Genomic DNA, 24,400 nt, shown 5'->3' on the forward strand with positions numbered 1-24,400 from the left:
AGAAAAAAAAGTATAACAGAAAATAAAGTATTTGCAGTGGAGTATTTGGTTATGAAACAGTTAGAGAATTCAGAAGAACCTAAAAATTTTAGGAGATATTGCAAAACTTCTCTCCTATAGAATACCTTTCTACCATTACTACTGGTTACAACATAGCTACTATCATCTATAAACCCCTACCAGCAATCCCCACAAAAAAACAATACTCTTTCCTTGAAAGCACTTAACCCAAGTAGGATTTTGATCTAATAAAAATAAAAGCAAAAGATTACGTGATGTGTGGAATTTTGCTGGTTTTCCATCATCATAATTTTGCGTGGAAGGGTACTCAGACTGTGAGATGACGGGTTGTCACCTTCAAGTTCTGGGGCTCCTAGAATAAAAGTAAGATTTTAAGCTAGGCATGGCTACGCGTTTCTTTGTACACAACTAAGTATTTTATTGTTTGACTCCTGGTTTTTTCCTGTGACAATCTCCATGCCAGTTTTTTTCTGGTTAACTGGAACTCTGCTAGCTGCTCGTTTGGACTACTTATTGAATTAAGTAAGATGAGGTACAAGGAGACCTTTAGGAGTGAAGAGAATTTACCCCAGCTGAAGTTCTATTCTAGGTCTTAATTTCTGCAATGTTTATCTTTGTTTGTAAATTCGCCAAATTATCTTTGCATTTTGGACTTCTTTGATAGGTATAATGCTGTCCAATAACCGAAGGTAGAAAGCTGTTAGTTATAAGTTTTTGAGAAACTGAGATAGGCAGGTCAGGACCATAGGGATAAAAAATACTCCGATTTTTTTCAACTATTGTGCTTTTCAAAAAAAAATTTAAGTCATTTCAAAATATGGTTCAAACACTGAACATAATAATTTCTAGAGTTTTACCACAGATGGGCTGTTAAAGATAATATTACTGGCCTTCCTTGCCATGATTTTGTCTATATAATTCTTAAGAAAACACACTCCAAGGAACAATCGCTGTGGCTAGTTTGGACTATTTGCCCATGTTTATACAATATTACATTGTGCAGGGAGTTAATGTGACTGAAAACATGTAAGTTTTAAATTCACTTTCATTGTTTAGTCTTTGCTTACATTACAAAACTGTTTTAAAACTGCCAAGGAGAAGACTCATCTCTCAAAAGAAGGGAGAAACAAAAGTCCAAGGACAAATTCTGCTCTGAATACCTGACACTCACTTTTTGATAGAGCCAGACTCAGTTAGGATGAGCTAGACTCAGAGTTGGATCTCTAGGATATAATCCTTGTATACAGAAAAGTTATTTGATGCACCATCAATTTTGCTTTAACAAACATTTGAAAATTTGCAACTAATGGGGATGATTTCTTTTAATAATTTTTTGTGTGCCTGAAGTCATTATCTTATAGTTGCAATGTCTACATTTAGCCTTTACCCAGAGCTAAACAATAAACAGGTTTTCTATCGCCCAATGTCCCTTCCCCACCCAAAGAAGGGAATTGGGAAAAGAAGGAAGACTTGTGGGTTGAAGTTAAACAGATTTAATGAAATAAAGAAATCAATATAAATGACACACAAAAGAGACAAAACTATACTTACCTATAGAGCACCAGCAAGTTGCTCCAGGAATTACAATTGTTGAAAATGAAGAAGAGCCAAAATGCAAAAAAAGCTCCACCTCTTCCCCCCAAGCCCTCTCTTTTATTGTGAGCTTGATGTTAATGATATAGAATACACCTGTAGGCCAGCCAGGGTCAGCTGCCCTGGATTTACCTGCTAAGGGCCTTGATCACCATGGCTGGCCACAAACTGAAACCAAATCCCAATGAAACCAGGACATGCAATTTCAGGCGTACTGGTCTGGCCCTTTCTGTAATCAACTGCACTGATGTTAAGCGTGCTTTCTACAGACAAAGCAGTGCAAAATAGTCACAGATCATACGAATTGTGGCTACTGTGTCACTTCTTGAATACCTTTTTTCTTCCCAGTGTTCTCCTTTTATTCTTATGTATTCATATTGCAATCCTGCAATGTGGGGAAAATTAATAAATCGAAGTAGGAACAGTATTTCTGATGAGATCGTGATAAAAGATCAGTGACAATTAGTATTTTATTTTTACAAGCTTTGCTTATTTACTTGCTGGAGCAAGTAAAGGGTTTTTTTTAACATTTTAAGTGATATGCTAGTGAAATGCTCCCAGATTCTACTCTGACTCACTCTGGTTTTAAACCCAGCAGTACCAGAAATATAATCTTGTTCAAACCATAACCTTACAGTGAGCTTAGCTCTTTAAATTTCATTTACATTTCAGTTAGAAAGCCAGAAGTGTCAGCTGCAATTTTATACTGCGTAAAGACAGACCTCCCCAAAGTTTTCACTTAATGACTGGTCATACAAGTTGTTATTAGAAGTCGAATGGGAATGCTCTGGCAAAATAAAAAGTAAAGCACTATTTCGTTCATTAGCTGTTAAACTGAGTCATTTCATACTGGAATATCTTGTTAACAAGACCTTATATAGAGAAGGCTGGAAATTTAAAATTGGATTCTGTGGGAAATATTCAAATAAATTCTAAAAAATCAGATCATTATATAAATTGCTAAATAAATTTTGATTTTCTGTTTTAAGAAGGAGTAGGTGGTAGGTCATATACAATATTATCCAACCTAAAATGATAGGAAACTTTTGTTCTTCTGGTCTGACATGTTACTAAATATCCAAGGCCTTCCAGATTTAATGCTGTTGAGAAGAAACTGGCTTATGTGTCACCTCTTCGATCTAAATCTTTATTATGCTGACTTTATTATTAATCTAATTTTACCCAAATGAAAAGCCTCATAAGTGAGAGTGGGTCCTTCTGCTGTTGAACAACTCCAATGAGGTATTTTAATGCTATATTTTAGGATGATGCTATACACTCTATCCAGAAGAAATTTACCTTGCTCTACTGTCTATGAGTGCAAGCCTGAATGCAGTTTCAGACAAAAACCAGGAAATTTTTGTCCACACTGGCTACTAGTGTGTATCCGCATATTTATTTAAGCTGGGAGCACTTTTTATCCCATCTGCTCCAGAAAATATGCACTTTTAGTAAACAGTGGGTAGGAATGTTGGCCACAGGGGTCCTTCCTATGAAGACCAAAAGTGATCAATGACAAAAGTCATTAGGGAGGGTAAGGAGGCATCCCACTGAGGAGGATGGACTATGGCAAGCTATTGACAGTCTCCAGCTCAGGCATGTGGACTCCTGGAGCTGGATCAGGGAAAATCTGGCTTTAAAATATTCCACACCTTTGCTGTCTAATGTATCACAGTTATTCTTCTGTCACTACATATTCCTCCAGTTACATTGCTATACGACTGCTTACATTAATGACTGATTGCCTCAGCTAGGGCAAATCTCTACAGTTCTGCTAAATTCTTTTATCAGCTTCGTATCTTGTCTTGTCACTTTCTTTATTGCAATGAACACAAATAATTCCAATCTTTCTTCAGCCCTTTAGCACTATGACCTTTGTGAATGTTTTCTAATTTTACTTCTTGGTATTTCTGGGAACATGTTGCAATATAGATTGTAAGATTCAGTCCTGTATCCTGTTAATTAATAAAATATTTTTTTTTATGTAGTACCTCTGTCCCTTTTTTGATTTAGCAAATTTGTTGTGCATTGGAAAGATTTCTTTACTGAGCTCTAAACAGAGATGCAAAACAGAAAACCTGACTGCATTTGTATATTTAATTTTTTTTTGCTATCAATGCCCAGAGCTTCATTTGAAACCAAGTCATCTGAGTTTGTGCTCCCTGAAGCTGGTTACAATATTTCAGTGGCATTTTTCCTTTAAGGAGATTTGTATACAAATTTACATTTTGGAGGTTAGTGAGAGCAGGGTAGCCTGCTATTCCACAGCTCTGTAACCAGCCTTCAGAGTCATGTGTTACATATGCTTGCTCTTCCACCTCATCGTTTTACTCTTTTCAGGCGGTTGCTTTGAATTCTTGTGCATGTTCTTATTATGAACTTATTTCCACAGTAAAAACTGTTCATTTAGTCACGTTTCATATATGCACAACAGTTCTTGTAACAGGCAGCATTAGTACTCAATCTTTTCAGATCATTTGCTGCAATACTCTATTCCTGTATATAAACAGAGAAGCTGTGTTTAGAAACTAGGGCTCAGTTTTACATTTGAACTAACACAGGATGATTGCATGTGTTTCAATATAGAATTCTTTAGACCCCTGCCACTGCCTGAGATCTATCAGTTCTATCTATTCCATAGTTGGTGAAGATATTTATTCAGTGCCCAGTGCTCCCTTTCGATGGTATAAAACAGTTCCATTCTGTAGTTTATCTTACTAGCACTTCCAGCTCTCTTTTTATCAGAGCAGACATCAAGTTACGGAAGCAGAAGTCAAGGTAAAGGATATTTGAAAAATCCTGGTAATGGAAATGGGTATCCCTGCGACCCAAACTTGAGTGCTACATTTAGGGTATCTGGTTATCTTCCACCTACATAACCACCAGGAAAGAATTACAAAAACCTTACAAGAGTTTCTAGATCCTCTTGGTTTATTATTTACTTTTGAACCCTCTGTTTGAAAGTGTAACAAACAAGGAAACCAGTCAGCCTACTAATCCTTCATAATAAAAAAAAAATCAGAAAAAGGATAAATCCACTTTGTCATCATATCTTAGTCTGAGGAATAAAAAGTGCCTAGAATTGATACCCAAGGAGAGATCCTTGTTCTGCACCAAGTTTATAGTTCTGCTTCTTAATGATTAAGAAGAGGAAGGCTATGATTCAGACACTAAGTAATGTATTCAATGTGAACTACTTATTGCTGAAGACTTGCAACACGCACTGACATGACTCTGTAATAAGTTGTATATATTCCAGCCAGCGGACAAAAGTATAACAGACTACCTTAAAACATTTATTACATTTTCCACAGAAGACAAATTCCCCTACTGCAATACGTAAGGACATGGTTTAGTGGTGGACTTGGCAGCGTTAGGTTTACTGTTGGATTCGATTTTAAAGGTCTTTTCCAACCTAAATGATTCCGTGATTCTATTCTAAGTAGGATAGGGTACCAAGAAGCTATTTCAGTGGAGTAATACTCAATACTGTATAATAAATAAATAGAAAATTAGAGTTTTAGGTATTTTTAATAGTAGTTATAGAAGTCCACCACACACATTTATTAGATATTTTTAAAAAGTGAATAATTCCTGTCACTGAGAAAATCCAAGTTCTGCTTGTATTTACATCACATAGCCTCACTGAAATCAAGAGGTTTGAAAAGACAACACAGAATCTCACCCTAGCACACCTATATATTCTTAAACTCTGTCTTGGAGATGTTAACTAAGAATCTCCTAAGAGAGCTCTTTTTAGTACATTTCTTGCTTACAGACCGATTGGCTAAAATTTGTAAGAACCTTAAAAGAAGTGGCTAAAGTAAGCTGTTACATATGTACTGGGAAAACGTTTGCTCGTGAGTGTTGAATTATGTCTTTTAAAAGGTTTGGATATGTACAACAGTTGTGTAAATTTCCTGACAGACTTGCTGATAGGTGAATATACAATCTGAAATTAAGATATAAAATGTCATGCATGAAGTGCATATACTACTCAGTATATAAACTATATTTGTGTTTCAGCATATGTTTCTCTTCAAAATGGATCCAGATCAATAGACTCCATTTCTATTTTAAGCCCAAGAAATCCTACATCTGCGTAATTATATCTTAATAGTCATGGTAAATGTACACGTGGGATTTTACGAACCAGAAGATATAGAATGTTACTGCTAAAGCCCATGGCACTTGGTTAATAATAAAACACATGAAAAATGGACTAAATGTAATAATACTAGAAAAATTAGGGACTTTGTCTATGTTATTTGGTTTACATGCCTGATAACTCACAGTTGCTGCTATGACCCAGCAATGCTATTAAAAAGTACCAGTAACAGATATTGTGACCTGAGGTACATGATCCTCTCTAGGGAGGCTTACAGCTATCTAAAGCCAAAGTCTGGTAGGAAACTACCTAAAATCCAGAACTGAAGCAATGTGAAACTCCTAAAATTAGACTGATAATCCTTGACGTCATTGGTAGTCAAGTCTAGCTCTCAAGTTCAGACACATATTAGATAAAATATATTACTTCTCATGAACAATAGTCTGCAATAAGAGATGTTTTCTGCCCTGATAAGTGAAGATACATCATCTAAGCTTCCTACTTTCTTCAGATTGCATCAGTGGTATTTGGGCAAAAAATCTCATTACTCCATGGGACCTGATTACTTTAAATAAAGTATTGAAACTTGTCAAAATATACACTATTACTTTTGGGGCAGTAATTTAAATAAAGCTTAAAATTGATGAGGGTGAGTCACTGACAGAAATTTCCTTTTCTTGCATTTCTAGTTTTTGCTACACCTCTGTTTTGCTACACCACTCTGTTATCAGCTACAAACAATATATTGTGGTTCTGATTACACAAGGAAACCTGTGGATGTTATAAAGGTAAGCTTGCAGGATTGGCTCATAACTGAGATTAAAGTTTAATGTACATTAGTCTAATACAAAGAGTGAGCACACTGAGCAAAGGACTGAATATGTTCCTCTCTGAAAGAACCTGCTTAGATGAGGAATCCAGAGAGTAGTTATTTGAACCTGATGCTTTAGTTCACAGGTGAAGTTCTGCTAATGGCTTGAGATGGAGGATCTGGGTTTTGAAACCCTCATGACTTAAAATAGTTCCAAGTGGAGAAAGAAGAAATGAAGGTCAGGAGAAGAGTAGCTTTTTATATGAAAAAATAACCCAAACAAAAAAATTCCAGTTCTGAGAGGAGATAAAAATGCCGTGCTCTCCTGTCTGAAGGAAAGGAAATTTGGAAGGTTTGTAGGGGGATAAGGGTATGTATAGTTTTGGTTTTGGTTTTGTTTTTTTTTTCTTTAAAGTCTTATCCTTCTGTTTTGGCAGGAAAAAAAAAAAACATGTTGTTGCTTTTCTTTTTTTTTTAAACCTGACTTTCTGTGGCACTTGTTGGCTGGGACACACGTGACCCAGTCTGCCATTAGGGATTGCACACACTATCATTCTCTTGGCAGTGTCTCGTAGCACAAAATAAAAAAAGGAACCTTCAGATGTAAACAACATTTGTGATATGTTATCAGGGTGAATACAATGTGTAGCTCCTCCCTGGACAGCATTAACCCCCTGTTACTCAGGGTGTCAAGGAAAGGTAAGTTGCTTATCTACAGTAATAAGTGACAGTGATTGCATGCTTAGCCCTATTCTGCACTGTAAGTCCTTCCCTTACCCTGCCAGCACTGACTGCATCAATGCACCCACCCTCAGCACAGGTAAATGCACAGCGTCCCCCCTCCAGTCCCTCCCCAACCCTGTTCCCCCAGCAGAGAAAGCAGCCCTAAGAGGAGACTTCATGACTTGGCATTTCTACCAGCAAGAGAATGAAACATGAAGGTGGGATCAGGGCAGTATGAGTGTTGTGAATTGTTTAGGGGAAGAGTGTCTTGGGAACAGCTTGAAAGTGCTAGGATTTTGCCAACTGCTGGGAGTTTGGGATTGGGACTGCTGGGATTTTGTTGACACTGCTGGGGTTTTGTTGACCTCCGTCACCCATTACTCTGTTATCCAAGGCAACTGCCTCCTTTGGTGACACCTGCAGACAGTCCTGGTTATTAGGTCAACTAATATAGTTGAAGGAAAAAAAGACAAGCTTCCAGGCACTCAATGCTTCCTTTGAATGGTTTTCCTTTTTACCGCCTGCTTTTACACTCCAGGAAATAAACTGGTCTTCAGAATCATTTGGAAGCATTAAAATGTATTTTGTCTCATGTGGCCTTAAAAATGACAGGATGATATATCTGTTGCTTCATACCCTCTCGTCTTCTCAATCTAAAACCCACCAGGGGAAAGAGGGAGAGAATATGGGTGAAATATTTCAGATACTGGCTATGTAATTTTTACTTTCCCTTGCCAAATTCTTGATGCTTTCCAGACCTGCTGTGGCAGATAAATATAAGACACTTGGGATACCAGTATCAGTTATAGCTAGCTGCAGTAACTTGACATAAAAAACAGTAAAGAAAGGTATAACATTGTAGAGCACTGCAGCTGTAAAAGGAGGTGTGACACAATGGGGAAGAGAGTTGGTGTTCAGGGGTGTAGGACAGAGGAAAGGATGAAAAGACCACAAAAACCCCCAAAACAACAGAAAAACAATGACAGCTACACCAGACCTTCTCATAAAACCAGCAAGCTACATTTGGTATGTGGTACTGGACATCATAAAACAACTCTACGCTGACTGTACTGCGGTTGCTTACTTGCAATTTAAAAGTAAATCAGGATGAAAAAGCAGTAATTGTCAAACACACATCACATGAACAAAGTTAAACCAGTCATGTGATACCAGGAGGACAGGCTAAAGAGTTGGTTGGGATTTCTGCCAGCGCCTGTTATTTAAGTGATATTTTTTAACAATGACCCTGTATTTCTCAAGCTGCTATGCAGAAAGCTCCTTGTAAGGAAACGAAAAAGAAGCACGCACTTAAGCATGAGATTTCTTAACTGGATTTGGTAAGGATACACAAGAAGCAGTTAACAGCACTCGGTGAGATGCTGTAAAGACTATCTCTTTATATCACCTTGCTTTTTAGCTTTGATTGGCATTTACAAGAAGTAAATTTTCCTACCCATATTGGAGATGTAACTGACCAGAGAGAAACCCAGTGCATAGGAGGAAGGAAACCAGACTGGAAACAGCCTGGAAAAACAGGGAATGAAGAGTGACAAACGTGCACAGGCAGAGGGTAACAAACAAAGGCAGATTTGGAGCAGAGGTAGTCAACTGAAGGAAATTACTCTTCTGCAGCTGACATTAGCTTTTTCTCCTGTTTTGTTCACCTATAGAAGATAAGGATGGCTTTTGCAGACCTGCAAAGTCTTATGCACTGCACATGAAACTCACATGATGTATCGTTTCCCCACATTCCCCAGGAGTAGGGGAATTCACACTTCTAACCCAGCAAGGTGGCGTGGCTTCTGTCTGGCTGCATGACCTGCCATCTGGCTAAACCCAGTGCCTGCAGATCACAGCATGGAAAACAGCCAGACACTATGCTGTGCTACCAGTAGGAACATACCCAACCTCTGAGTCCCCACATATCAAGCAGTCCTGGTAAGTGACAGGCTTGCCAAACGCCATACAAGATTGCCATCCCAGTGGCAGTCCACAGGTTCTCCCCAAAACTAGAAAAGAAAACACTGCTGAGTACTGTTTCAGGCAAGGGGGTAGTGCTTCCTCTCACACTTGCAGCTGCAATGTAAAACCCTGGACTTACAGACACTGAGCTGTGGAGCTTAGTGGCATCCCTGGTTTTCTGCATGTACTTGTCTTAGCAGGTGAAATTCCTACACAAACAAATGATCTTCCTCAACAACAACAACAAAAACTCAACAACAAGAGGAGGTACTGCTTCCATTGCAGAATTTTGTTATGAACTAGCACACAAAGCTATTACACTTTGTACGCTTGTTCAGTTGGTAATGTAGGCAAATATTTCATTAACTTCCAATACAGAGAAAAAAAGTGTGCTCACTGTTGCCCCTAACTTCATATATACACGTAAGTGCAGAACTGACAGAAAACCTGATGTAAATCAGAACAGATATTTAAGGCATTGTTAGAAAACTGGACATTTGATTTCCCCATGCTCTCCATGAATTGAGAATTGAGCTATCCTCAGTGTTTTGATTTATCATAAGCAACTTTTTCAGGTTTCTCTTCAGTTTGTTAAAGACCTTTTATCTCTGATCTTCTATTACTATTCTTCTTTAAACTTCATTTTATTCAGAAATGCTCACAGATAAGTCAAAAGAGGTTGCAGAGAAATGAGTTCAGGTGCATTTTTATACCTATTATATCTTGTTGTTTTTTGTAACAAGGTAACTGATTACATCTATCTTTGTTTCCTCACATCTGCGTCACTCACCTACAGAGCTTACAGCAGTGAAAAAGTTACAACCTGATGTTTCAGAATCTTGAAACATTATTGTACAGAGGTATAGCCATTCTCAGAGCTGAAAATGGGTATTAAAGCTTAGCTTTTCCATGTTACCTCCTTGAACTCTCTTAGCTTATTTATTAATTATTCTGGGATTCTCAAAATCAGTATTTCAGCTTAATAAATTATTTTTTTAAGTGAGAATTTGAATACATGGTGCTGTTACTGATGCACATAGGAACAGGTTTTCCCAGAAGGACTGACTAAGTGGACTAAAGTTCTTGCATTTGTATCACCCAATGAGATGTACATAGTGCCACACGGCTGCTCTGCTTAAATGAGGGCTGTGTCGGCTCCTGGTACTGAGCCTGAGTTAATGCCTCACCATGCTGAGCAGACAGGGGTAGAATACTCAAGAGTGCAATAAAACTTCACCTGAGTACAGGTCAGCTAGTATTGCTCAGGAAGCACACAGAAAGGAGCCTTGGGGCTGAATTTGCTCTTCACACCATCTGGATGTGATATCTCAGGAGCTAAAAAGCAGCTTTTTAAACTGTCTGTCAAGCTTTAATGATATGAATCCTGCTACATCGTACTAGTGCAAAGCCACTTAAATGGCAGCTAAAGATGATTTTAAGCTAATCTTTCTGACTGCACTGAAATAGGTTTGAAGCCCTTTCACTGTCAGCTCTAGCTGAGAAGCAATTCAAGAAGACCGCAGCAGCTCAGCTGAGGTGCAATAGCTGACTGTAAGAGAAAGCTTAGACCTTTCCAAGGCAAAGCCAGACAGGTTAATTAAGCCATAAGTAACTATGACGTAAGATATTTTTTAATTCCTTATTGAGACAGACCTGGACTGCTCATAGCCAGTTAGAGCCTGCCTGGCCTGACAGGTGGCCACTAGCGAGTGACAGCAGCTACAAACGCCTTCATAGGCTGCTGCTACGAACCCGCATCTGCTAGGTGAGCGGCTGGATGCGCATGTAAGGCTGAAGCAGTCACGCAGAGTGAGGGGACGAGGACATTTTTCTCTGCAAGTTCCACAGAGCGAAGGGCAGAGCGAGCAGGCCGGGCTCGGTGCGATGTCTCCAACACCAGCGCGGCCAGGTGCTGGCACTCAGGCTGCGTGGCCAAAGCCCAAGACCCACACGTAGGCTTTCCTTACACTTATTTCCGACTTCCTTTCTAGCAGTGATACATTATAAACGTTTATTTAAGAAATAGAAGCAGCACGTGAGATTTTCACCAGAGCTTCAGGCAACCGTTATCCAGCCCAAGGTGCGCACAGCCCGCGGGCTGGAGGAAGCCAGGGTGCCCGGGGGGAGGCGGCAGCTGAAGGCATCACCGGGGCGGTCTCCTCGGTTCTGGGGATAGCGTCGGGCCTCTTGGGCCGAGAGCCACAGGGGCCGCCCCACCCCGGGCGGCGGAGGGCGCGCTGTCCTGCTCAAGTCACGGTCGGCGGTGGGAACTTTTCTGTGAGGAGTCGCTTCCCACCCGGCCGCCGCCGCGGAGGACCGCCCCCGCTCCCGCAGTTGCCTGGTAACTCCGGTGAACGAGGCGGGGTGCCGCGGCGAAAGCGGCCCGGTGCGGCAAAGGGGCGCCGCGATGCTGGACCCGGACAACGGGCTCTCCCTCACCATAGCGCGGATCGTGCAGCGGCTGAAGGGCTCCAGCCTCCACTCCCAGCTGGAGCGACAGGCCCGGGTGAGCCCCGACCTGCTGCTGTGCCCGCAGGCCCGCCTCCCTTTCCCGTCCCCCCACCCCGGCGCTTTGTTCCCCGCCGTCGCCCCCGGCCCGGCCGGGCCCAGCCCGTGCGGCCTCCGCCGGGACGGGGGCCCCGGGGCCTCCCTCCCTTCCCTCCCTCCCTCCTTGACGGGGCCGGGGAGCGGGCTGGTTTGTTTCTAGAGCTGTATTTGTAGTTTCATCTCTTGAGACTGAAGGATTTCGCAGTGAATATGAAGAGGATCCTCTTGAAATCTCACTGCTTCAAATAGTTCCTAAAACGAATCGCTTTGGTTTTTAATCTCTAATTTGGAAAGCTTTAAATATTACCCTCCCCCCCACCTTCCTCCTCCAGAGTGCCCCTGAGAAAATGAGAATTTGGTGAAAGGAAGTGAAAATGAAGGAAAAACGCACATGAAAGGACATTTTTGTTGCTTTTTTTGTATTTAGTAACTTATCTGGACTCAAAACCAGATTTTCGTATTTCAGCTGAACTTCATTTGGAACGTTTCAGATTAAAATTGTGTCAATCTTCATGACTATAATAACATAGTAGTGGTACTATAATGATTATTGTGTGTTACTGAAATATTTTGGGTTGGGTTTTATAAAATCTTGGGTGGTTTTTTTTTTTGGTGCTTTTTTTTTTTTTTTGGCAAACAGTGCTTAAAATTATACAGATTTTTTTTTAGGATATGAAGTCCATTACCTGCCTTAGTTTTGTTAGGTTTTTAAATGAAACATGATTTTCTTCTCTGAATGTCTCTAAAGCTTTCCATAGCAATTGACATCACTGCATGCCTCTTCTGTTTTTTTGTTTTGGTTTGTTCTTAAATTTGCTGATTTGGTCTCTAAATGCTTTTTTAAATGTGTGTCTGCTTTGCTCCTGTTGACTGACTGTTGTCTAAATATGTGAGTAAGCAAATGTGCATGACTTGAAGGGGGCTGGAATTATAAAAGAGTATAGATGTTGGGTTCTGCTATGTGTTGGGGAATTCAGCATTACAGATAGCCTGAGATGAGATGTGGAGAGACAAATTCAAGACCTTCTCCTCAATAAAGGCAGTGATGGGATTTCAGAACAGGACTCTTTTAACAACTCTGTTACTGATTATAATAAAACCTGTATGTACTCACCTCTGCATTCATTCTTTTCTCTCTGTCTCCCATGAGGCCTGATTTCACAGTCATTTGATACTTTGCATGTTTGTTTTGAAACGTGAGGAAGCTCGGTGTCGTCAGGGGTGGTGTAAGGGCAACGGTTGGACTCCATGATCCCTGAGGTCTCTTCCAACCTGGTTGATTCTGTGATTCTGTGACTTGTCGGGGTGTTTAAATGCTGCTGGTGGATGGCTATTTTGTACAGCCATTTTGTACAGGTGGACACTCAGAGGACCTTAGCAGTGCCCTTCCATGGGTGGCTGATGTATGAAAGGGCAGTTAAATGCCTAAATCCCTCCCTGACTCTATGGCACATCAATTTACTCAATACAAGCAGAAACTCTGCATAATTAAAGCATAAAGGTATCCTATAAAATAAATAAAACACAGTGTAATGACCACAGCCAAATCTGTCACGATAGCTGTGTAGAACACTGTTTTACAAATTTATTTGAGAAGAAAAAAACCCCGTGTATATATAGGTCAGAAGATTATTCTAGTCATATGAAGTACTGAGGGGAAAGAAAATAAACAGGGCAACAAATATGCGGGTTGATTCTTGGAGTAGGTGTTTGAAGACTTTGTAATGCAAGATTAAATCAAAGCTATAGTTCAGTGTAGTGATCTGAAAGACTGGAAAGTTTTTAGATATATCAGCTAGAGGATTTCTCAATGTAAAGAGTCATCTTTTGGAGCTTGTAGTTTAAATTAATAGGGCGAAATGTACACCTTGTTTGTCAGAAATCTGTATGTTCTCCTTGATCTTGAATTTTTTTATTATTGACCTTGCATGCATTTATGTTCTTCCATGTACAGTATAGACTTGTTTTATTTATAATGCTTGTATAGTCATATTGTTGCTATACTCTGCAGTTGCAAAGGCCCTGTCAGTGAGTTCCTTATCTTTTCTTCATCCCTTAGCAGCTGTACAGAATTCTGAAGGTTTCTGAATTTTGATACTCTCTGTATTAAATTAATGCTTGTTTTCCCTCCCATTACATGGGATATTTCTGTAGTTGCATTATCAAATACGAAATTTTTGCTATTGCTATGCATCACACCTGCACTCCAGTTAATTGATAGGAAATGGATGGGTTTTTTGTCTGCTGGTTAACAGTCAGTTTCTGATTAATGCTTAGTCTGCACTGGTTGCAGTAGTGATCTATAGGTGGTCCCTTTTTACATTATTTTTAAGCTATTTTTTGTGAAGCATACACTATTTTGAGAAATGTGTTGAGGCAATGCATCAGAATAAAACTTACTTATTCTTTTGGATATTTATACTGCAGTTATATTTTGCCTTTACAAAGATTGATGTTTATCTGTCGGTGTAGAAACTGACATTGCTGATACTGCTTCCTCAAAAATATTTACTGTCTCTGAAAACATGAGAGTCAGATCGGATCATAAGGTCCATTATAATACTGCCCGAAATTTTTGAGGGGTCATGTAGTCTCACAAATAGTATTCTAATTATTAAAAAAAACTCTGTTTTGTAAATTTATCTCTTCTTTTAATGTCTAGGAAGGAGAGCTCAAAAGGAACAGTTTCCTTCATGAGTTAATGGAATTTTGGGGAAAACACAGTATCCTGACATTATTTGTGAGAGTTGACAGAGTAGCCCTGTGGTTCTGAACGGATCACACCAGCGCTATGCTTGGCTGTCACTGAGAGGCTGAGCTCGTGTCAAGGACTGTGATACACTATCTCTTCCAAATAAGTTTGGCGTGGGCACCAAATGATTTGCTGTCACAGGTTTACCTCTGGGGATACCAAGATAATCACATTTTTGTCCTGAGGACTGAAGTAGAGGTGGGGTCATATGCTTGTTAGTGATGATTTGGAAAATAAATGTTACGTTTATTTTGTAGGTTAAGTTTTGGTATATTGATAATGTGCCTGCAGTTAATACAAAGAGATTAATGCAGAAAAGAGTGTAAATGTGCCTGTCATTTGCTTTGGAATTTTTTCTGAGCATATTTTGTAGCGTGTTTGAAAGGAAAGACTAACAGTTACAAAGAGTCAAAATGTTAGGTAGTAGCTTTTCAACGGGTAGAATTGCTGCTGGGGTTATTGGGGTATCAGAGGAGAAATCTGATCTCAGTTTCTCAGGCACAGCTTTCACTGTGTGAGTTTGTAACCAAATTTGTTTGCTTTTGTCTTAATTTTTCTCTTCCTTTTCTGAAATGTAAATGTTTTTAAGGTAAAAAGTTAGAGGTGGTTAGATGAACTGAGACATGGACATCTTTGATCACAAAATGCAGTTGGAAAACAATTTTTTTTGTGAAATCTTGCTAAAATTTTGTTTTAGGGAAAATCTTTGTCAGTGAACTGACAGTAAAAATGGAACAGTTCAGAGACATGAAAAAAATGCTACCTTTTAAACACATTTTCATTTGCAGACAATTCAGAAACTTTGTTTTTCATCATGTTTGAAGGAAGCCAGGCTTTCTTAATTAGTTAGGATTCATCAATCTTCATTTTTGTCCTCCGGAAACCTCTAATAGAAATCAATCTGACTCTGAGTTGCCTGGAACCTCTAGTGGCCAGGGGCAAATAACAAATAAAGTTAAAAAAAAACCCCCAAAACCAAAGAAAAGCTTCAGTAGTTTATTCCTGAAGAACTTTTCTAAAACAGCAGGTGAAAATAAAATGAAAGATAGAAGTTCTAAATTATATAGACGTTCTCAGATTTGTTTCTTGTAGGTATGTCTGTAGTGGGACAACTTGAAGGAGAACTTGTAGAAAAACAGGATAAAGGCTGTCAAAGTAGGCTAAAAGAGGTAACTTGAGTGTAAGAATCAGCCCTGACACCCCACCCCACTCTGGCAATCAAGTATTAAGTTTGAGAGTGATAGAAGGTTTTAGGAGGTGCCTGAAGGTATGAACAAGGTGTGGAGAGGGGATATGCTAGGATATGTCATGATCAGGATGATTGTCCCGAGGAGAGGACTCTGCCATCACTCTTTGAACAGATCTGTGACTAGTACCAGAAAGGTTTAAAGAAAATATTATTCAAAGTGAGAGGTAAGGGTCTTCACAAGACTTCAAATGGGGCAGAGAAGGAGAGGAGCTTGCTTTGGGAGCACTGGGAACGTTGCAGCTGGGGTATTGCCCGACTGTGTGCTTCTAAAGGGAGTACAGATAAACATCTTAGAATAATTTATGTGGAGTGAATGTTCTGCAAGAAATCTGACGATATTATTTTCATGACATTTTTCTCCAACAGTTAAAACCAGAAATTGATACTGATCCCTGCTTAAGTAAAAGATCAAATTAAGAAGAATGTTTCTGTGAAATGTAGCTTTTATTTAATAAAACTTAGCAAATAAACATAGGCTCATGAGTCATCACAGATAATTAATGATTCCTTTTCGTGTGTTGTATTTAACAAAGGGCTTACTGTCTCCTCCTGATAGAGCTTGTACTTTGGTTTAAATGGTTCAGTAGTAACATTTGCAGTGCAGTGAATTTTAAATTGGATGCCGTTCTGAATACATTGAACAGATTATGGAGTTCAGAAGCAATGATTCACAGATTTTTTTTTTAGTAATGTATATGTTTTTATCTTGTGTGTGTGTATTTGATTTGCAGCACTAATTTTATATTCAAAGAAAACCTAGAAAATTTATTAAAACATCAAAATTCTATTATTAAAAATGTATCCTGCATATCTTGTGGGAGAACATAACATTTGAAACTGTTTGTTCCTGTATGAGGCTAATTGAAGCTCTGTTTCAACTCTAGGTTATTTTTACTTGTATAAGAAAGTTCACAATACTTTTTCCTTTAGTGTAATTACTGTAGAAATGTACAAGGGATGGAAAATTGTCAATGTAATCAGGGTTTTATAATTATGAAATTTGTTTAGTTGTGCTCAGAATGATTCCTCTTTCTGTTACAGAAACGTATAAACCAAAACCAAAATCACTCTCTTAAATTTGTAGGATTTTAGCTGTTTAGAGAGTGTTTATGTTGAAATTGTTGTGGTCGTACTTGAAGTGGTTTTTTAACAAGTCGGCTTGATCCTGATAAAATCTAGTTATGGCAGAATGGAGTATGTAAGAAAAGGTGAATATTTATTAGCTCTCATTGAATTTACTTCTGCTAAAGTTGGACTATATTTGGGGTAGTGTGCTTTATTGTAATTTGGGAAATAATAGCAATAAAAGCTAAAAACGTTGTGCACTTGTCCAAAATCATAATGAACAGTAATAAATACTTTGAGAGTGTACATACTTGTCTAAACCAAAAAGGCTTTGAAGAGAAATTATGGTGGATAGCCTGTAAAAATATTTAGATTGTGTAAAGTTATTTGCAGAACTGTTTGCAGTAGGATAAAAATATATGTTCATCTGATGCAGTTCCACATTTCAGTATAGTTGGATCACTTCTATGCAGTGTTTATTCTTGTTGAAAAAAAGAAATAGTTTAACACTGGAGTTATGCTGGAACACTTTGTTCTGTCAAGCCTCCTCTTTGTAGTATGTTGCTGGTCCTCTAGCAACTTCTTCGAGTGCTGTGCCTTGATGGCTCATCTGTCCTCTTGCGTGATCACTGCTGCTCTAGTCATGATGACTGAATGCCATTGCCAAATTTAGATGCTAATTTGCAAATAGATTTGTCTCTTTCTGTTCACTTGCTCTGTGAATCGATTTACTACACCCACCGACTTTTTCCAACTCTGTCCTGTCCTTTTGCTTGCTTTCAGCCAGATCAATGTTGAGTGTCTGGATTTTCTTCCATCTTGGCATCCAAGTACAGAAAGTGTAATCCATTTAGGGTATCACTTGTGATGGTGACTGCCCAGATCTCAGCAGGATACCTTACCAAAATCAAAGGCAAAGAAGATGTGCACAGAACATAAATAGGAAGGGTTGCTAGTAGTACCTTAGCCGCCTTTCAGAAGGTTTGGCAAAATTTTGAAAGTCCCAAAATTATCCTTTCTGTTCTGTACGGCTGAAGGACAAGAGGGTGTCAACACATGCTGAAATGATAGCTTGTTTCATGAAGGAATGTCTAACAGCCGGTTGCTTCTTGACTTGCACGAAGCTGACCAAGACAGTAGATAAATGTGGACACCCAACGCCTGAACCCCGGTGCCCTATCGATAAGAATATGCACAGTGCCAGTGGAAGAGAAACTGGTAGACATTAACTTCTATTAAAAATAATTTGTTATTACCTGCTGAATTACACTACATTCATCCCTGTCTCCTTTCAGGACTCTGTCTTGTCCTGCCTGAGCCTCCGAATAGCGTGATTTCTTCCCTGCTCTGGCTGTCACTCTTTGCCTTCGTGGGTTGTTCCCTTATATTGCTCACGCTCCTTTACCCTACTTGTGATAGCCTCCTGATAATACCAGGTTTTTTTTAAAAAAGGAAGATACTTGTTCATCAAGATGTGTGTATTGAAATTGGAGAGCCTGTAGTTCCACCTGGGTATATGCTGCATTTTGATCATGCAGGAAATTAACTCAGTTCATCAGTACAAATTTCATCAGGGTGTTTTTTTCCCAATAAACCTTAGCCAGGAATTTTTATCAGTGTAAATCATAGTAATGCTTTTTATAGAAATAAAAGCTTGTCAACATGTTTTTTCATTCTACCAAAAAACCATAGTGGATGAAAATGCAAATGATACTTAGGCAGTACATTGTATCAAGCAGTTTACAACAAGCAAACCCTACCAAAATACATAAATGTTTTTTGCAACATAGTGCAACACAGAAATAAATGAGACCAATTAGTCCAAAGGGAAAATAAAAGTATGTGGGAGAGCCGGTCTAGTAATTTTGGAACATCAGCTGTGCTAAGTCTCCTTGACTCCTCAGTTTAGTGCCCATAAACATCCGTGTAAATTCCAAAGAGGTACCATTCTGTTAAATTACGGCAAGGCAATTCTGAAGGGATTTCCTTTCACCTACCAAAATAAGTATTTTCTTCTTTGGTTGCCTTACACAGAGCTAGAGTATGTTGTTCTGTGTTAGAACTGGGTGCAGCCGCTACCTGGACTGTCTGCCAGATTCTCACCTTTCAGGTATCTAATTTCTGATTTGAAAACTGGTCAGCAGCCCAGTATGCAATGAGTCCGTAACAGTTTCTGTGGCTCTGTAGCTCTGCGTAGAGCTGTAGGAATCTATCTATCATAATCCAGAAGGAGAAGTGGAAATGGGAGGAGGCTTTGGCAATTGCATCTTGAAATCACAAGAGTGGGGACAGATGTGCCCCCATAATTCAGGGGAGAATTTTCATGTTTCTTTTATAAAAATTTGTCTCAGTAGGGCATTTTGCAGTCAAGAGAAGGAAAAGGACATAGGAAACATGCTAAAAATAAAAGTTTTGATAAATTAAAGATTTGCATAGGAGTATTCGCTGCAGCTGCAGCAGGGCTAGGAATAGCGAAATAGAACTTCACTGAATAAATGGGCATGCAGAGGTGAAGGTAACTGGTGGAGATGACGCACTAATGTAATCACTGGAGAAAGTTTTCCCCAAAGTGCTGTCCTGCTTCTTTTTGGGCTGCCACCCTGCTGCGTACAAGAGAGTCACTGGTTTTTTTTGTTCTGCAGCTGGGGAACAGGCTCTGTTGGGAACAGCAGTTTACAAGAAAGTCCTCTGTTGTATCTTTTGGGCTGACAGGGAAAATGGGAAGTCATCTGGGTGGACTAAACTCCTTTATCCCCTCTAATGCAATATGCTGTATGAATTTCCAGAATTTCCAGGAAACCACACAAAAAAGAAAGGATCATCAATATGTGTGTCAGACCTTCCTTAATGAGCCAAAAGCTCACAAATTTTTCATATGCGTGAACAGCAGAGAATTAAAATACTATTCTCCTGATTGCACTTTTGTCACTTCTTGCACTGTTTGCAGTGTCAAGACAATGAACTCACTCTTTAGTAGATTGTAAAGCTTTTTTTTTTGTTATGATTCATCATTTGTCAAATAATTATATTTGTGAGGTTTTTTTTTCATATCTAAAAAAGATTTTGAAGCATGTGTACCAGGCCCCACAGGTAAACACCCCGGGGACCTTGGGATTAAAATTGGCCGTATTTAACCCTGAAGACAAAGTTGAACATTCACAAAAGTGTGTGCAGCAACTTCTAAGGAGCAGTAAGGCACAATCTGCCCAGTTTGGCATGTTACTTTATTTAAAATTCATACAGGAGAGGTACAAAACTACTGCCTTACAGCAGAAAAAAATTAAACTTGGCCTGATAGACGTCAGTCCAAACCGGATGTAGGACTTTCCATCAAAGTAGGTTCAGAAGGAATCCTTCTTAAGATATTCCTTGAGGCTGGTGCTTAAAAGACTATGTTGTGAGCTGCCCAAGAACTCCCGTGAAAGTCTTTCTTTGTTTCCCTGCCTTTAGCGATGATCCTTTGCCTGCCTTTACCATTGTGCTGAACGGAATATGTGTTTGTCATTTGACATGAGAGTTATGCAACTCACCACACCTCATGGTTTGTGCTTATGATCACTTTTCTTTCTCAGAAAGCATGCTTACAGTCTCTCTGCTATTGCAGTCAATAAACCAAATATAAAAGCCTTCCTTACCTATAATGGCAAGGTGACTTAAAATAAGAGCAGAAATGCTGATGCTATCAATCTCTGTGTTATTAGCCATTCCCCCTTTCAGCTAGGGAAAATTGAAAGATTTCCTGAAAATTCTGCGTTGTGAATTCATCTAGACTAACTTTTCCAGCAAGCTGTGCAGCACTGCAAATACCCTTTTCTGTATGTAAACTGTAAGGCAAATGATAGGATTGTGGAGTTTGTTAGTTGTGTGTGATGGATCTAAATCATGCCGTGCTGTCAACAGTGCTGTTGGGGCTGGCACACTGCACAAGCTGATGAAAGTTTATTTTTAATAGCAGCATAACTTGCTGCAATAGAATCAGCAGCTGATACGCCTACAGCCTATTGCTGAGTAGGTTTTGGTAAGAGATATCTCACATTTCTAGGTAGATGATGTGGCCATATGCTTCTAACATATGCCTTGAGCTGTCATGACAGTGGAGTAAGTTGCACACAGATCTCCCAGTGTTTTTTTCGAGTTAGCAGCCAGGGTTGCTATTCTTTTCTGAACGTCTAGTTTTATGCTCTGGTGTTATTCAGCTATTACCACACTCTGTGTTTTATTAGCAGTCACATCACAGAAACTGCTGAGTTTCTGATTGTTGTCCTTTTGGACCTTTGTGGTCTATTTGTTTTCTCCTCTTGGTCTAGCTATAGAGGAAGAAGGAAATGCTATAGCAGCTGCTCTTGCTGTTGCTGAAAAATCTGCAGCAACATCTGCGTGGTAGTGTCATGGTTCGTTTGTAAAACTGGTTGATGCCTAATTGTGTGGAGTGCATTTCATTACAGGAGGCTGTATATATACTTGGTAGTCACAGCTGCAGCGAGGAATGTTTGGTCCACAGTTTTTATTTGAAGTTTGAAGATGGTATTTCTTATCTGAAAGAGGTGAACTGTGGGAGGTTAAGTGAGAAGTTATGGCACATTTTCAGTTTGATTCTTTCATGTAGAATACAGTGAGTGGCTTCTAGTTATTTACTTGTGTACCTTATGACCAATCTTTTAATGTGTAGAGTCTAGCATATGTGCTGAGTATGTGGGGTACTTGCTCAGAATATTAAGCATACATGTCACTGGGTAGTCCCTCTCCCTTCTCTCTCCTTCCCCCCATACAGCTTTTGGTGCTGATGTAAGAGCAACGACATTGAGTGAGGAAAAAGTTGGCTGATTTTTTTGGCTGCAATTACCATTGTCAAGTTAGCAGGAAGCAGTTTGCTTTGTGTGTAACCTTAAGCATGGATGTTTCTTGTTTCATAATTTAAAATACACAGGTTACGTTCTTTTTAGTGCTTACTTGATGCTTATTTTTTTATTCATTTATTTTTCATATTAGATTAGCCTACACAAACCAGAAATTAAACTGGAATCACTAAAAGAAGATATTAAGGATTTTCTGAAGACATCAGGTTTGTAATACTTCATTGATACCTTTGTGGGTAGTATAGATCTACGTCAGAATATATGTGACATACATGATGAAAATAGTAGTTTGTGCAGCTTGGTATCTTGTTGTTGACAGGAGCCGGAAGGAGACATTCAGTGATTCCAGATTATTAAATGAGACAGAGAAAATTAAAAGGGAAAAAGTTCTTGGATTCCAGCACCATTTTGAAAAACATACTATGCAAAGAAGTGATTTTATCATTTTATAAGATACTTCTAATTTTTTTGAAAGTTCTGAATGATACAAGAGTTCAGTCACTTCTGAAGTTAGCATTCATGGAGGTACTCTTGAAAATTTTAGCCTGAGTTAAATTTCCAATTTCCACTGGAAGTTGTAGGCAATGTACCTATAATATGAAGATTTGATGGTAAGTGATATAAGATTTATAATAATCAGGAATGCTGCATCTATTAATATTTATAGTTATTTTAATAATATAATGGCTTTGAAAAAATAGCATATAATTATTTAACCAAAACTATGTTGTAATTATTTGAGCAGTAGATGGAAACAAAGGATATTCAACCTTTATACAGGTCTCAACTTGCAGTTTTTTCTACCTTAATTAGATTAAGGTTTTTTCATCTCTTCCTGTCTGTCTGGTAGGTAGACATGAATTGGGACAGGACAGCAACCTCTGATTCATGTTCCATTAGTATTAATCCCTGAAATTGTCTTCTGGATTTTTTTTTTATTTTAACAGGTTGGGAAAAGAAGCTTCAGAATGCTGTTTATAGTGAACTCAACGTGTGAGTTTATTTAGTATTTTTTTTAATAAGTTCTAGTCACATTATTTACTTTTGATTCATTTGTATATATACCTGTAGGATGCGTTACTATTATCTGAAAGATCTGTCATACCAAGGGTGTCTGCTTCATTTCTGTTTGTAAAATGCCATTATTTCTTTTTCATCCTAGTGAAAATATTGGACTCAAGTGCATTTTAAAGAATGAGTGAAACAAATATCACCGCATTTTTTAGTTACTTTAGTAATTTCTTTGTTGTTTGACACCCAAAGCTACCAACAGTCTTAACATAATTCTTGTGTAACTCAGGTAGTTGCTGCAAATGAATTTTAATTATTTTCAGATGTTTATGACAGCATTGCACATATTTGTTGTATTAATTATTAAATAAATTCTTTAAGATATTGGATCTCTAGACTTACCAGATCAGTGCTCATCATGCTTGGGGTATGGTTATAAACACACTCAAATTTGTGAAATTCTCTTTTTATTATTGTTCAGCAAACTTTGGATTAGGCTTCTGGGAAGCATAAGTTGCCTTTACATTCTGGCAAGGTGGAAAGGTGGATTTCATAACAAGTGTAGCCATAAATGCAACAGTATAATAAGAAATGTGTATGCAAATCTATTTGTGCTAGTTTAAATAAGCTTATTAGAGTTACCAGTTTTGAACAATGTGTCTTAGTAGTATGAAGGACTCGATTCAGCAAAACACTTGCAAGAATGACCTTACCAGTTAAAAATGGGAAGAAATCTGGGGAGGATTTCCCAAAATCATATGATAGGAAATGATTGAATACATATAAACAAATTAAAATTCAGGCTAACTAGAAGGGCAGCTTTGTGTAAATTTTGTTTCCTGAAAGACATTTGAGACAGTTAAAATTAAGCTGGATGAAGTGTTTGGCAATAACTCATCACTGGAAATAATCTGCACTACTGGAAGACAAATGAGTGTTTTGAATTGGTTTGGTTTGTTTTTCTGAATTTTGTTCCAGCTTTTATATTTTGGCATAATGCAGTTTATGAATGGATATTCAACTTTGCCTAGGTCAACACTAAGGATACACTTCTAAAATACCTGATTTGTTCATAAATCATTTGATTTTATTTCACAAATATGTGAAATTATGAGGAAATATTGTTTTTAATATAAGAAGAACTCTTATGAAATGTTATTAGTACTTATATATGTTTGTATTTTTTCTGTCCATCAGAAAGGATGAGAAAGAAATACTTCTGAAAGTAATGGTTATTTTTAGTTCTTGATCAACATACACAGTGGTTTTACTATTGCTGTCATGAAAGAAGATATATTTAGATTTACAAATACAGGATTAATTAAGCAAAATAAAAATCTGAACATTTAAAATGTACTATACTTTCTTTAAGGTTTCCTTCACCCTGTCATCCTGCAGCACCACCTGAGCATATGAAAGAACCATTAGCTTATATGAGGAAAGCACAGGTTGGTTGTTATCAATTTTACCATTCATATCAGATCTTTGATTAGACTATTTGAGATTTACTCTCTATAATGTTATTGTACAATTTCTAGGTGTTATACCTTAGGAAAACAACAAATTTGTAATTGCATCAAAGTTAATAGTGATGTTGTATATGTGACATTTTACATACATACAAAAAATGTTCAAGTAATCTCCAATCATGAAAGAAGCAGGATATAGTGGCAGGTAGGTGAATATTGTAGAATAGAGACAA

The 24,400-nt window shown here is 38.3% G+C and overlaps 1 protein-coding gene across 5 annotated transcripts in view; it reads left to right on the plus strand.

The window, feature by feature from the left end:
- The first annotated feature begins 11,580 nt into the window (after positions 1-11,580).
- Positions 11,581-24,400, plus strand: part of TBC1D19 (TBC1 domain family member 19) — a 67,969-nt gene continuing 55,149 nt past the window's right edge. For 4 of the 5 annotated variants that reach the window (XM_068403315.1, XM_068403313.1, XM_068403317.1 and 1 more), the window contains exons 1-4: positions 11,581-11,724; positions 21,821-21,893; positions 22,635-22,680; positions 24,071-24,146. In XM_068403315.1, the coding sequence (XP_068259416.1) occupies positions 11,626-11,724; positions 21,821-21,893; positions 22,635-22,680; positions 24,071-24,146 (294 nt within the window). In that variant the 5' untranslated portion in view covers positions 11,581-11,625. Of the gene's footprint in view, positions 11,725-21,820; positions 21,894-22,634; positions 22,681-24,070; positions 24,147-24,400 lie in introns of those variants that run through there. The other variant, XM_068403318.1, reaches the window with a different exon arrangement.

This window comes from Nyctibius grandis, chromosome 6, assembly GCF_013368605.1.
Source record: "Nyctibius grandis isolate bNycGra1 chromosome 6, bNycGra1.pri, whole genome shotgun sequence".
NCBI lineage: Eukaryota > Metazoa > Chordata > Aves > Nyctibiiformes > Nyctibiidae > Nyctibius > Nyctibius grandis.